The following is a 13,320-nucleotide window of genomic DNA, read 5'->3' as shown; positions in this document are numbered from 1 at the left end:
TTTCGATCCTACGACTCTGCGGGCGGAACGCAAGGTGCACGGTACTCTACCAACGGAGCCACAAAGCCGACACAGAACGGAAGGTTACGAACGTGCCTTATATCCTTGACTCATTCAACCGTCGGCCAGAGGTGCGCCCTCGCCCCCGCGTCCTCCTCGCCTTCTCTCCGCTCTCAACGCCCTCTCTCGCCGCGTTCGGTTCGGGCGCACAACAGGTGGGGACGTGCGCAACACCCTCTCTCGCCGCGTTAGGATCGCGCGCAAGAACAGGTGGGGCGCTCGCATCGCGCTCTCTCGCCGCGGTCGGTTCGCGCTGAAACCACATATGTCGTTCGCGCGCGCTGCGGTCGCTAACATCTGTGGCGTGATCGTGACGTCAGCATCACGCGTTCGCGTGGTGGCGATTTCGGCGCTATAACACTCTCTCGCGAGGGGCATTGGATTGGATTCGATTGGATTGGCTTGGATTGGCTTGGATTTGGATTGGATTGGATTAAAGTGGATTGTGTTGGATTGTGTTGCGTAATAGCCGCGCCACGTTGCGTCATAGCCGCTCCACGTTGCGTCATTGCCGCGGCAGGGGGTTCACGGCACGTTCCACCATCGACTTCATCGACAATGTCTACGCTGGAAGACAACAATTACAACAACAACAACCAATACGTAATCCATACGACGTGCAGGCGCGCCCCGCCGCAGAAACGCTCTGCATTTGATCGTGCCCCTCGCGAGGGGGATGTTTCTTCTTTTTTGTCCAAACTTTCCAAACACGCATTCATCGTTTTCTTTTTCTCTCCAGTATAAAGTGTACCATACAGCCATACAGGCCTCCTGAATAAATGTCAAATTGAACACATGTGAATTAGTACCAAAAGACGCCTGCCTGGGTTGTATCCAACAGAAGTACTAAAAAAGTATTTTTTCGTTGCCGTTGGTCTTGAGGCGATTTCTTACAGTGGCTCCCCTCTCAAGTTGTGACTCATAGGCTCTACACCCCTTAATTTTTTGCATATAAACAACTCATGTTCATTCCACGTGTAATTGCTGTCAAAGAAAAGGCCTAAATATTCTACTTTGGGTTCTAATGCAAGTGGCCTACATTTAAATGAGCTGCATTGAGATGCATGCAAATATATAGGCTGATCCAGACAAACAGCTTTAGGCGGGTTACTGAAGAATACCAATGTGGGTCTCTGTAGATGTACGAAAATTGAATCGCAAATTGCAAAGAATACAGCTCGGGCGCCTACAATAAAAAGGCGTGGACACAAAATGGCAAAACGTCAAAATATCACGCGAAATCTGATGCCACGCTACAAACATATTGGTAAACTAACAAATTGGCGCGACTAAAACAATGCGACCAAGGCCAAAACGGTTATGTGGGCGCAAACAAGAAGAAAAAAGCGATATTTAGTCTATGAATTATGCCAATGAGAGTAAGATAGAGTTATTCCGGAGGGAGTCCGCTGATTTTTCAAGCCGGAGTGTCGGCTTCAGTAAAAGGGCCAATTTGGCAAAAACATTCGAGAAAATATTCTTCGCCGGATACTGCCTCTGCATGCTGCGGAAAAGATAGAGAAAGTACCAAAAACACGCATATGCTATGCCACCCTGTTTGAAATAAGGAAGGTGAAAACATTCAAAAACTCTACACAGAAAGGGCAAGGAATGTTCAACAAGACGAGATAACTAGAAAGAAAGGTTGTAACCCCGAGAACAACTGGACAAAGTGCTCACTACAAAACCACAGTGTTTATTTTCTTGTTAGTGAGCACTTTTTTCTGCTGTTCTTTTTTCCACCTATCCGCCCGCGGTTTCCAAAAGATTGAAGTGCATTATAAACCCTGAATTTCTACTTGGTGAAAAAGAAAACGTCCAGCTTTCAGGGGTTGAGGTTTAGAGTGAAGCTGAGGAAAACACCAAGTTTCCGAAAGACATCAGAAAAAAAAAAACGAAGTTGAATATTAGCGCACAAAAACCAGGGGACAGGCCGGTCAATGGTCTTCACTACCACGGCTAGCGTGAGAGCATAATCGAAAACCAAAGACGATTCCGAGTTTAAAAAGAAAAGGTAAGAGCATAATCGAAAGCCACACACGATTCCGAGTTTAAAAAGAAAAGGTAAGCAGTTGTAGAAAAGTAACTTGCACATACAGGTTGGCTAATGCCGTCAACCCCGTTTTGAGGGGAAGCCTTTAGTAATTACAGCAGAAGAGATGCAGTAACCAAGGCCATGGAAAACCAGTAAGCTCGTCGACCGAGCGGCTACCTACCGTGTCGCTTCCTTTGGGAACTTTTCACACACGTCATCATAATCGTCCTCGCAACGGTTCCTACGACTCTCGATGCGACCTGTCACAGCTTGTATGCATTCTAAAAAGAACCACGCGTCTGCATGGCCGAATAGGTAACGAAGTATGATTGTAAAGGAATGCTCAAATGCGGGCACACTGGTGCGAAAAAAAGAGGGCGATGGGAAGCTCAGGACACAAGTTGTGCTTTCCGGGCCCATGGAGCCCCAACTTGGCGAGGTAAAGGGACGTGTTGGCCGCGTATTTTACTACATCCTCGAAGAAATCTTGTAATACCTTTTGTCGCTAACAAGACAACATTATAAATCAGATTTGTTACCGCGTTTCGACCGCTTGTGTAATTATTTTTCCTTGAAACTTTGCCTACACTTACTTTATTTAGCACAGAAAGGCAATATATGCGTCTTTTATGCGCTTAAATGAAGGAGGTAAACTCTGGTTTTATTGCTCATTTGCATACTTGAAAAAATGGTGATATCAGCGGGTCTTCACACCGCTCTCATGTTATGACAGCGCAAATATTTCCTTGGCAGAAACAGCAGCATACAGCTAAGAAAGCGGATCGTGACCGCTGACGCAGTTGTAGATAGGATGCACAGCGGTGTCTTTGGAGCCTGAGGACCCCCTATTGTGCTGCCTAAGGGAATACGTAAACGTTATCTCAGCGCATGCTAAAAAGCTTAACGAAGCACCAGCCTTTTAACCGCGAAGCTGTTTAGAAAATCGAAATTTTTCTTGTCCGCATTTGAAAGTACCAAGGAAATGCCGAGCGCGAGCAGGTGAGCGAGGGCTTCGCGGCGACATCCCGGCAGTTGCCTAAACAAGAAAATGCCTAGCGCTCGTGTGTGTGTGCCTGGCGACAACCGCCCAGCGTTCCGTGCACACGTAAGTCGAGCCAAGCATACCCACTTTGAGAGGTAGCTCAAGATTATCAAAAAACAATTCCAGCGTGCGCTGTAAGCGTGGCAACACGTGTTATGAACGTCATAGCGTACACCTAAGCAAGGTGTTGCCGAATGAGTATCACTTCCAAAAAATTAAAGCTGTTCCATTCACTGTGAAAGCAGTCGGAAGATAAGAGAAGTTATTCGCCGTATGGGCTGTAGCTCATTTATACGCTAGCTGCTACCACGCAAGCTGCTTCGAATTTTCCGCCTTCAGTGATCGCGTGCCCACTGCCTGATACTGCGCCAACTCAAGTTCTATTCTTTTTGTGTTGGCTTTTCCTCCCGCACGTGCCGGCGTTGCACAGCCACTTTTTTCGCTTAATATCGAGAAAACCAACCAAGCGAGTGTTCCTAACTAAATGAACGTACGGGCTGGCGATTATTTACGTCTATTTTACCCCAAATGTACCTTTAGTTTTCTTTGCGCTAATCAACGAAGGATGTATGACAAGCGTCAGCGGTTCACGAGTTTCGAATGCTTTTACTGTATAAATCGGTTTGCTTTCGAAGCCTCTGAATTAGACCCCAATTACGGAACTCCATGTGGCTCTACTTATGACGACAAGCGGACGCTTTAAAGCGGTCTGTACTTAAAAAATGAATAAAGGTCACAGTTATAGCAATAATGATGAATCGAAGGTCGTTGCGGTAGCGAAGACGAAACAATGCGACCGCAATCGTGGATTTAAATTATTGTGTTAGTCGGCAACATTGCGTACAGCTTCGCTACATCCAGGTCTTACGCGCTATTGTAAGCTTGCTTCATTTTGAAGCTGAACAAAATTTGTGGGGCTCATGTCACGTTAGGAGCCTTCGCCGCCTGGAAATGTGGAAAGAGGTGTTGCAGGTAGAGATTTTTGTAAGTCTGCTGTAGGTGCCACGTAAAGCGATAGTAGGAGCAGGTTTGCAGACCCATCAGTGGCTCTATCGTTGTGGCTGGATACATTGAGGCTGTTGGAAGACCTACCCAGAAAGGTCACAGTGGTGTCGAAAGGCCGGGGTCTATCGCCGCTAAAGTTTAGCAGCTGATTAGTTTGCCAGAACTGCAGTATTTGAGCAGCAATGGCGCTTTGGTTTTCGGGCCAGTGCCCGAACTGCGAACACAACTCCGCTATTTCAGCAAACTTCACACTGGGTGGAAATGGGCTTAATATACCTGTTATATACCCGGTGAGATATAACGGAATTATTCCTAAGCAATGTTGACTACGCGGAGCTGTGGACCTTGTATTCGGCAGAGCGTCATGATGGACGCGAATCAAGATGATGCTTGTAGAAATAGTTCCAAAAAGCTGCAGTGCAGGCCAAACGCGATTGGGAAAAGTGCTAAAACGCTGCTGTTTAAACTTTCGTCGAACGCGTCTCACTGAAGGCGTTGTAGATGTTTGCTTTGTGAAAGCGATAAGTTTCCCTACAAAAACCACTGTGTCAAGCTGAAGCAATTTCTGAGACTCTCGCGAGAATCCGGTAATTTTTTTACGTTTTTGGTAAATGTAGGAAAACGTTTGCAGAAAAGCCGGTGCTTACTTTCTGTTCACATCAGTCGGTTGGACGACCGCGTCGGGCAACTGTTCGGTTTCAGGCTGTGGAAAAACAAAATAATTCACATAGTTTATCTCTTTTTAATTAGATGACAACCATAGTGTAACTTTAAATTGCCATTAAAACTACGCTAACCGAAAGAGCTAGCAATTTCACATTCTAAGAGAAGGCGCAGTTAGTTACCGTACAATAAATGATCTCGAAAAAGTGGAAATGCAATGACAATTTCTCTCAAAGAATACCGCTCAGTTTTTGTAGCCTTTTTGTGGGGCACGCGCGTACTGATAATAACCTCGACGTTTGACTGCTCTTGTAACCATTAAGATTAGACGATGTTCATGTTTAGAAGTACTGTACTTCTTACATCCCCAAACACTTACGTTGCTGCTTGGTCATCACCACTATAGATAGAGTGTCCCAGGAAAATTCAGTGTTTTCGCCGACCGGTGCAATTTCTATTTTGCCCTGGCCTATACTTTTAATCACCGAACCGAATGTATGCTCGAGCAACACTTCTCCCTAGGCATAGGAATCTTTGTAAAAGTTCCCCTAATACAACCTTAATATTTAACAAAATTACCTTTGACTGAGCTAAGAAGTAACACATAAGACAGAGAGCAGATTCAACAAGACCCACCAATAAAACTACTCGGGCTATGGTTTAAAAGCACGCTAAAATCTACACACACCTTATAAATTCTGCTAGAAGACAACAGCGAAAAATAACAGGACTAATCATAATGACAACTAGAACTCTCAAACATCACGCAGGTGGGTTTCACCACAACACTAAACAATGAACAACTTACATGAGGACGTGAGAAATTTGGCGAATGACGAGGCCCAGCATGCGGATAAAGCAAAATATGGTATATGCACTGTGAGAACAGCACAAGGCGTGCTTCAGCGCTGCGGTAGTTGAGTACTGTTATGCAACCTAATCCAAGTGCAGCACGCAACCGCCAAACGGTAAGGAAACAAGGGTGAAACCTTGTGCCTTATTCTGATTTACATGGCAGTGGTTTCCGCTAGCATTTGGAGAACGGTGGACAAGCACGAGTTACGTGTCAAGAACCGCCAATTAGCGAACCCATGATGACAAAAATTAAAATAAACTGTACTGTGTTCGTCTTCTCTTCGTCACCAATAGGTTCATTACCAGAATGGGACCGTCAAACCTCGCATGCACTGTGCACTCTGTCGGTAGGTACCTTTATCGTCTTTGCATGTTGTCCATAAACGGTACTTACAGGCTTTGCGGTACCCGGTGGAAGGGAAACACGTTTTTTGTCGGTATCGTTGGCAGTGGATAAAGAAGCGCCTTCCAATTTAACTCCGGAAACAGATGTTGAGCGCCGCCTCCTGTCTCCGGGCTTGGCCGCAAGTGCATCCTTCCCGGAGCTGCTGGACACAGACCTGCAGAACGGGCATTCCGGAAAATCACGGTTTTACATTTTACAATGTAAATAGTTTTACAATGTTTTACAATGACGGCATTACATTGCTTAGGTAGTACGTCATTTTCTCTGCGCGCCTTAAGATATTCTTGGCAGCATTTCGTCCACCTCTCAAAAATAGAGGATTTGGCCGTACCGGTCATTACACTGGGTATAATATATAGTTTAAACCGTCTTCGCCTAGTGATTATTCAGAGTTCCAGGGAGACATCACCGGTTGTGGGCGCCTAATTGCTTGAACGCATTTGTTGGCAGGACTTGTAAAGGTTTGCTTTTATTGTATTCCTCGGGAGAAATGACAGCTCAGGGCAGAATCTGCCGTCTTCTGCTCTTCTGTTTCACCTCGCCTTTTTTGATGCAGGGTTAGCAAAGAAGGCGTTTTTGGTAGATTTCATCCACCTAATCACTTCTAGGAGTTGGATTAGCTTGACCCTACTAAGTTTGTTGGTGGACTTCTATGTTTTTTGTACATAATTATTTATTACATGAAATTGTTCTTTTCTGTGTTGTGGAAGCTACTAGATCGTCAGTAAACATATTATCCGCTTTTACATTCTCTCCCGGCATCTGCTCACTTCTCGAGTCGATTCCCACTACTATATGGGAGATGGCATACCTCTTCACTGTTCGGGTGGAATCGAACAAGACGTTTTTTGTCACAGCGGCAAACTTGTCACGTGCGTCCAAGGAGGGAAAATGTACAGCAGTTACAATGGCGGTAAAATGATTGAAAAAGGGAAGCGGCCAACGCTGCTCGAAGCTGCTGAAGCTACGGAACATCGTAAGGCAAACTAGTTCAGAGGAAGGTGGAGGAAAATGGTCAATTTTCGGCGAGTTGGCATTCTGAAAACGTCATGTTTTAGTAAAGTAAAGCGATGCCACAGTATACCTGAAGTTTATACATGCCGTGGGCTCGAAAAGTTTGAATTTGCGTTCTCCGAAGAAAAAGCGTGGAGTATGCAACTAAAACAGTGATTATACCCCATTGCAGATAACGCTTATGACCCTTGATACCCGGAAAGGATAAGGGAATTGATTACAACACACACTTAGTAGTCAAATAAACCATCACTCATATCTAAGTAATAAGTGAAAACAAACGAATGCGGTTAACCGGGGGGAAACGTAACGTGTGACCGGTACTTTAAAAATCTTGCAAACCGGAAGGGGAAAGAGTTAACGATTGCACCATCTAATGGAATAGCTTAACTTTAACGCACCGAAATCACTGCATGCGGGCAATAAAATGTATGTACAACTTCCCGCTATTGGGTAAATACTGTGTATACTGTGGAATTAAAACGCTTGGAAACTGTCACTGACTGTCAAAGACCTCATTCGGGCCGAAATTTAGAGACATTTCACATTGAATACAACATCGAAGTCTGTGAAAGGAGAGAAAGCTCATATTTTGGAAGGAGAACCGATGTAGGGTGAAAATTCGGCACCCTCTTGACACACACATTCCCTGACGGTTAGCGCAAAAAACTGCGGAATTTAATTAAGAAAATAGCCGACTGTTCACACAATAAAAACAAGCCAGTGAATACTTAAAATGACAGCAAATTTATAACGGAAGCGCAAAAATGAAATACGTCTTTGGGTTGCAATTAAAATTGCTTAATTTTGGTCCTGGGTGTGGTCCGAACCGTCACAACCATAATGCGAGATCGACCTCAGACGGACTGGCACAACACAGCCTGATGATTAAAGCTTGTCATTGTGAACTGATTGCGTCCTTCGACGTAGAAACGTGTTTGGTGTCCCTGCACCTGAAGATACAATTTCTTCAAGTAAGTAGAGAAGTAGCAAGTGGTAAATAAACTGACGCCTTCCCACTAACTGCAGTACCACAGATTATTGTCCCAGCCTCTAGGCCGTTGTAACACACAGTGAAAGACGACGACTCAGGTTAAAGGCGAGAGCCAAACACAATGATGGTAATAATATAAAGAAGTCGAAACACTTAAAATGTGCAGTCATGGCCAACAAGACGGTAGCACTACGGTCGAAACCGGCTCATTTCGGTAGAATAAATGAGCGTGCGTCCTCCCACGCGACACATGTTCTGAGACATGGATTGGTGCAGTGTACAGGGACGATGGACTCGCCAAGCCTTAAATCAGCAGCATCTGTTAAAAGGGGTCGCTTGGAGGTGAAGCACAGCCGCACCAGCAGGACACAGTAAGGAGAGCTATACCGGCAGGCACACCCAGAAACAAATGACATGAAATCGCGCACCACGCATAACACAAGAGCGAAAGAGTCGAGTAGCCGGGAATGGAAGAACCAGGAGAGGCGACAGGGCAGAAGCTGATGGTGCTACCTTGGTGGACTGCAAGGCGTCTGCCTCCACAGCAGGTGTGAAAAATCGGCGATCGTAAGGCGCTACCCCACTCGATGGCGCGCAGGTAGTACCCTCCACAAGGCGAATGAATCCCGCCACGTCGCCATCCGCTATACATCTTAGCGGCGCACGAAATAGAGGGGTTATATACAAAAATTCAAGGCTGGGGGTTCGCTTTCGAAACAGTTCTCAGGGCTGTATATTTTCGAAACGCTAATAACCTTCTCGGGCTTCTTAAAAGCGGGTATTGCCCCGATTTATTTATTTTTTTATTTATTTAAACATACTGCCAATCCCATCAGGGATTTTCGCAGGAAGGGCTTGAGACATAAAGTTACAGTGTAGGTATACAATAAGACACACATATGAACAATTGTAATCTAGTAACAGAATCGGATTAACAGAACAAAATCAGAACAGGATTCAAACATGTGGGTTACTAATAACGTGCTAGTACAAAGCAAATTCACATACTGGAAAATTGTATGAACTATTGATAAATGTAACACAAAACAATGATAAGCAAAAGTACAGCATGGGTGAAGAATTTAGTAAGATAAGTGTAATATAAGTACAAAGAACATGATCTGAAAACAGAGTATTTGAGCTCAGGAATAATTTTTTAAGTGCAACGTACAATACTGAAGGGTATTTCATCTTAAGCGTAACTTAAGAGTACATAATCAGTGGGGTAAAATATACACACAAATACACAAACGAATATCACCTAACTGTTTCCCCTTGAATTATGTTAAGTTCGTTTTCAACCAGTGTTAAAAAATTATCTAATTGGGTACTGCTCGAGATATTCGGATCTAGTTGATTCCATTCAGTAATTGCTAACGGAAAAAAAGAGTACCTAAAGCAATTTGTGTTAAATGAATATTCGTTTAGTCTCATTGAATGTTTTAGGCGTGTCGTTCTACTTTGATCAAACGTGATGTAGGCAGATAAATCAATGTTGAAATGACCGTGAATTAGCTGATGCATAAATTTTGCACGTGCCAATCGTGTTCGATTCCTTATGGTAAGTAAACCAGCATTTTTTAGTAGTTCGGTTGGTGAATCTGCAAGTCTGTACCGATTGTATATGAACCTAACTGCTTTTCTTTGTATTCCTTCGAGTTTAGTTATTTGTTGTTTAGTGAAGGGTGACCAAATGATATTACCATATTCTAGTAATGATCGCACAAGTGAAGTGTATGCCAGGTGCTTCAGTGGAGGCGGCGCCTGGTGGAGCCGATATCTAAGTGTGAACAAGCGCCGCAAGGCAGCTGAAGTTACATAATTGATGTGTGAATCCCATCTTAGTTCTTCAGTTATAATTACTCCAAGATATTTATGTTGATTTACTCTAGCTATGGGAACGTTGTCAATAGTGTAATGAAAATTTGACCTAGTTTTCTTCCGGCTTACCGACAAGATGGTACACTTGTTTATATTCAGGGACATTTGCCATTTACGACACCAGCGGGAAACGTCTTTTAAAGCTGTATTTAAAGCTGCGTGGTCGTCGGGGGAGTTTATTTCACGATACAGTACGCAATCATCTGCAAACAGTTTGACTTTCACATTAAGGTTCGTAGGCAGATCATTAATATAAAGAAGAAACAAAACGGGAGCCAAGACGCAGCCTTGTGGGACTCCAGATGTGACGGGGGTAACACCTGAAGTCTGATTGTTGAATTCCACGTATTGAGAACGGTTAGTCAAATAATTATCGATCCATTTAATAACGGTTGAATTTCCTAGTGCTACTTCGAGTTTTTTTAGTAGCTTCTTGTGTGATACTTTGTCGAAGGCTTTCGCAAAGTCTAAGAAAATCAGGTCTGTTTGCTTTTGATTGTCAATACTATAGGCGACCTCGTGTGTTAATTCTAGTAATTGAGTTATGGTTGATAGACCTCGACGAAAGCCATGCTGATAGGGAGATAGTATACGCTGTTCTTCTAGGTAAACGGTTATGTGTTTAAGGATGATATGCTCTAGGATTTTACAAATTGTACAAGTTAAAGAGATTGGTCTAAAATTAGCATTATCATTTTTGCGCCCTCCCTTATGCACAGGAATTACTTTTGCCTTTTTCCAATCCTCGGGTAGCGAACACGTTGACAGTGATTTGTTATATATGAGGCATAGATACTTAGCCAGTAATTCCGCATATCTGACAAGAAAAATGTTGGGAATGTTATCGGGGCCTGCTCCTTTTTTCGTGTCCAAGTTTAGCAATAGGTTAAGCACTCCCGTCTCAGTTACGATGATAGATTCTAGGGTAGGTTGTACGCACTTAGTGTCGATGGCCGGAATGTTTCCGTCATCAACAGTGAATACCGATTGAAAGTAGCTGTTTAGAGTGCTTGCATTGATCGGGTTTTCTTCTTCCAGGCTGCCAGTCGATATCGGGAAGGTTAAAATCACCCAGCAAAATGAATCTCGTGTTCTGTATGTTTCGTTCAATATAGTTGTAAAGGGATTGCAGGGTATCTTCGCCAGAGCTAGGACTGCGATAGCAGCATCCTACAATTATGGTATGAGGGCCAAATATTAGCTTCGAAAATACTGCTTCAACACCCTCGACATCTGGCAGCGCCGTGAACGGTATTCCACGTTTTATCAGTAAGGCTACACCACCGCCTCGTGTCGGTCTGTCCTTTCGTATTATGTTGTAGTTTGGGGGTGTTAGTTCACTATCTACAATGTCATTATTTAACCAAGTTTCTGTCAGTGCAGCGAAGTCTGGCTCGATGTCGAGGAGTAGGCATTCAAGAGATTCCAATTTATTCACAACGCTTCGACAATTCACATTTATAAATCTTATTTCTGGCGATTGCGAGAACGTGTTGCCGGTTTTGCGCTTTGATGGTTTTTTTTATCTTGTAAGGAATTTGTTGTTTGGTTTACTAAAACTTTATCGTCTATGGAATCGTCCCAACGGTAAAGAGTGCGATCTATACTTATTTTGTCGTAAACTAGGTGCACCTTCTGTCCGGATTCCTTGTTTGGTTTGGCCGAGTCCCATAGTTTTTTTCTGATAAGGCGTACGCGCTTCGAAAAGTCTTCGCTAATTGATATTTCAGAACCCTTTAGTTTGTGGCAGTTTTTCAATATCTTTGTTTTGTCGCGATCATCGAGAAGTTTGAGGATTATCGGCCTGGTTTTATTCGGGTTAGGTTTTCCGAATCGGTGTATCCTTTCGATTGAAACGGGTTCGATTTCTAGAATAGTTTTAGCAATTTGGTCATTTATTACTTCTTCTAAAGATTCCTCATTTTCTTGCTCATCTTCAGGAATGCCGTACACAATCAAATTTGATCTTCGCGACCGGTTTTCTAAGTCATCCAGCTTCAGTTCTAAGTCTGACACGGTTTTTTGTAAGGCGGAAACTTTAGTGGTACAATCCATTATTTTTTTATCCATGGCAGCCAAGCTTTCTAGTTTTGCCTCGATAGCAGTTAGTCGTTCTTCTTTGATTTCTTTAAGGTCGGTAGCAATTTGCGTCAGTTGTAGGGAAATTTGAGCTAAGTCGGGACCGGGGTTTGTCTCGATATCACCTCCCAGCAACAACAGTTCCTTCAAATACAACGCCAAGTTACACAGTGGTTCACAAAGCAACCGTGGGCACGGCAGCACAATCAAGCAGGGGTAGTCAGACCTAGTGCATTCGCCGTAGCGTTTTCTCACCTGTAGAATATACAGGAACGGATTAGCGTTCTGCATCCTTGCGGTGCCGCCGTGCCCATTGATCGCCGTGGCCTCGGGAACCGTATTTATGTCCGAAGCTGTCGATGTTGAGTGGGGTACCGCGGGGGCACTGAAGGCTGCGTCGGCGCAGTACATCGCAGGACCGAGGGGATCCAGCTTGTAGGGCCGACCATCCAGACCAACCGGTGCATTTGGCACGTGGCGGGCTTTATCGTGGTCTGGATCTGCTGTCCACGCTGTCGTCGAGTTGCTCGCTCCTTCACGCCCCGCCGGTATCAGCAGCAGGAAAGTGCCGATCTGTAGAATATACAGGAACGGATTAGCGTTCTGCATCCTTGCGGTGCCGCCGTGCCCATTGATCGCCGTGGCCTCGGGAACCGTATTTATGTCCGAAGCTGTCGATGTTGAGTGGGGTACCGCGGGGGCGCTGAAGGCTGCGTCGGCGCAGTACATCGCAGGACCGAGGGGATCCAGCTTGTAGGGCCGACCATCCAGACCAACCGGTGCATTTGGCACGTGGCGGGCTTTATCGTGGTCTGGATCTGCTGTCCACGCTGTCGTCGAGTTGCTCGCTCCTTCACGCCCCGCCGGTATCAGCAGCAGGAAAGTGCCGATCTGTAGAATATACAGGAACGGATTAGCGTTCTGCATCCTTGCGGTGCCGCCGTGCCCATTGGTGCTAGATTATTTGCAATACAGGAATACAACAGCCTCCAATGATGCATAATCCCAAACAATTTCACTTCCTATACAAAAAATATTTTGGTGTGCGAGTACGCACAGTGCATGCAGCCGTGGATGACAGAGTATGAAACCTAAACAGTGTTCATTGGACCACAATTGCTAGAAGCTAGATGGATGAACGGACAGAAAAAAAACCAATTTATCCTACACGATGACTTGTATACTAAGACCACCCCAATTTCTCTCAGGGTTAGTGCACTAAAGGGTGAAATGTCGACACTTTAAGAGGGTTTCCCACAATGTACTGCTTCATTTACGAAGAAATG

At 44.6% G+C, this 13,320-nt stretch overlaps 1 protein-coding gene across 1 annotated transcript; it reads right to left on the bottom strand.

The window, feature by feature from the left end:
- Positions 1-11,007: 11,007 nt before the first annotated feature.
- LOC144180217 (uncharacterized) lies at positions 11,008-12,961 on the bottom strand. Its single transcript, XM_077708597.1, has one exon. The coding sequence runs from the start codon at positions 12,959-12,961 to the stop codon at positions 11,423-11,425; it is 1,539 nt and encodes a 512-aa protein (XP_077564723.1). The 3' UTR covers positions 11,008-11,422.
- Positions 12,962-13,320: the final 359 nt, after the last annotated feature.

This window comes from Haemaphysalis longicornis, unplaced genomic scaffold (genome assembly GCF_048455015.1).
Source record: "Haemaphysalis longicornis isolate Haplotype H1 unplaced genomic scaffold, Haemaphysalis longicornis Haplotype H1 scaffold_4, whole genome shotgun sequence".
Taxonomy (NCBI): Eukaryota; Metazoa; Arthropoda; class Arachnida; order Ixodida; family Ixodidae; genus Haemaphysalis; species Haemaphysalis longicornis.
This window is presented reverse-complemented; position numbering and strand designations above follow the sequence as displayed.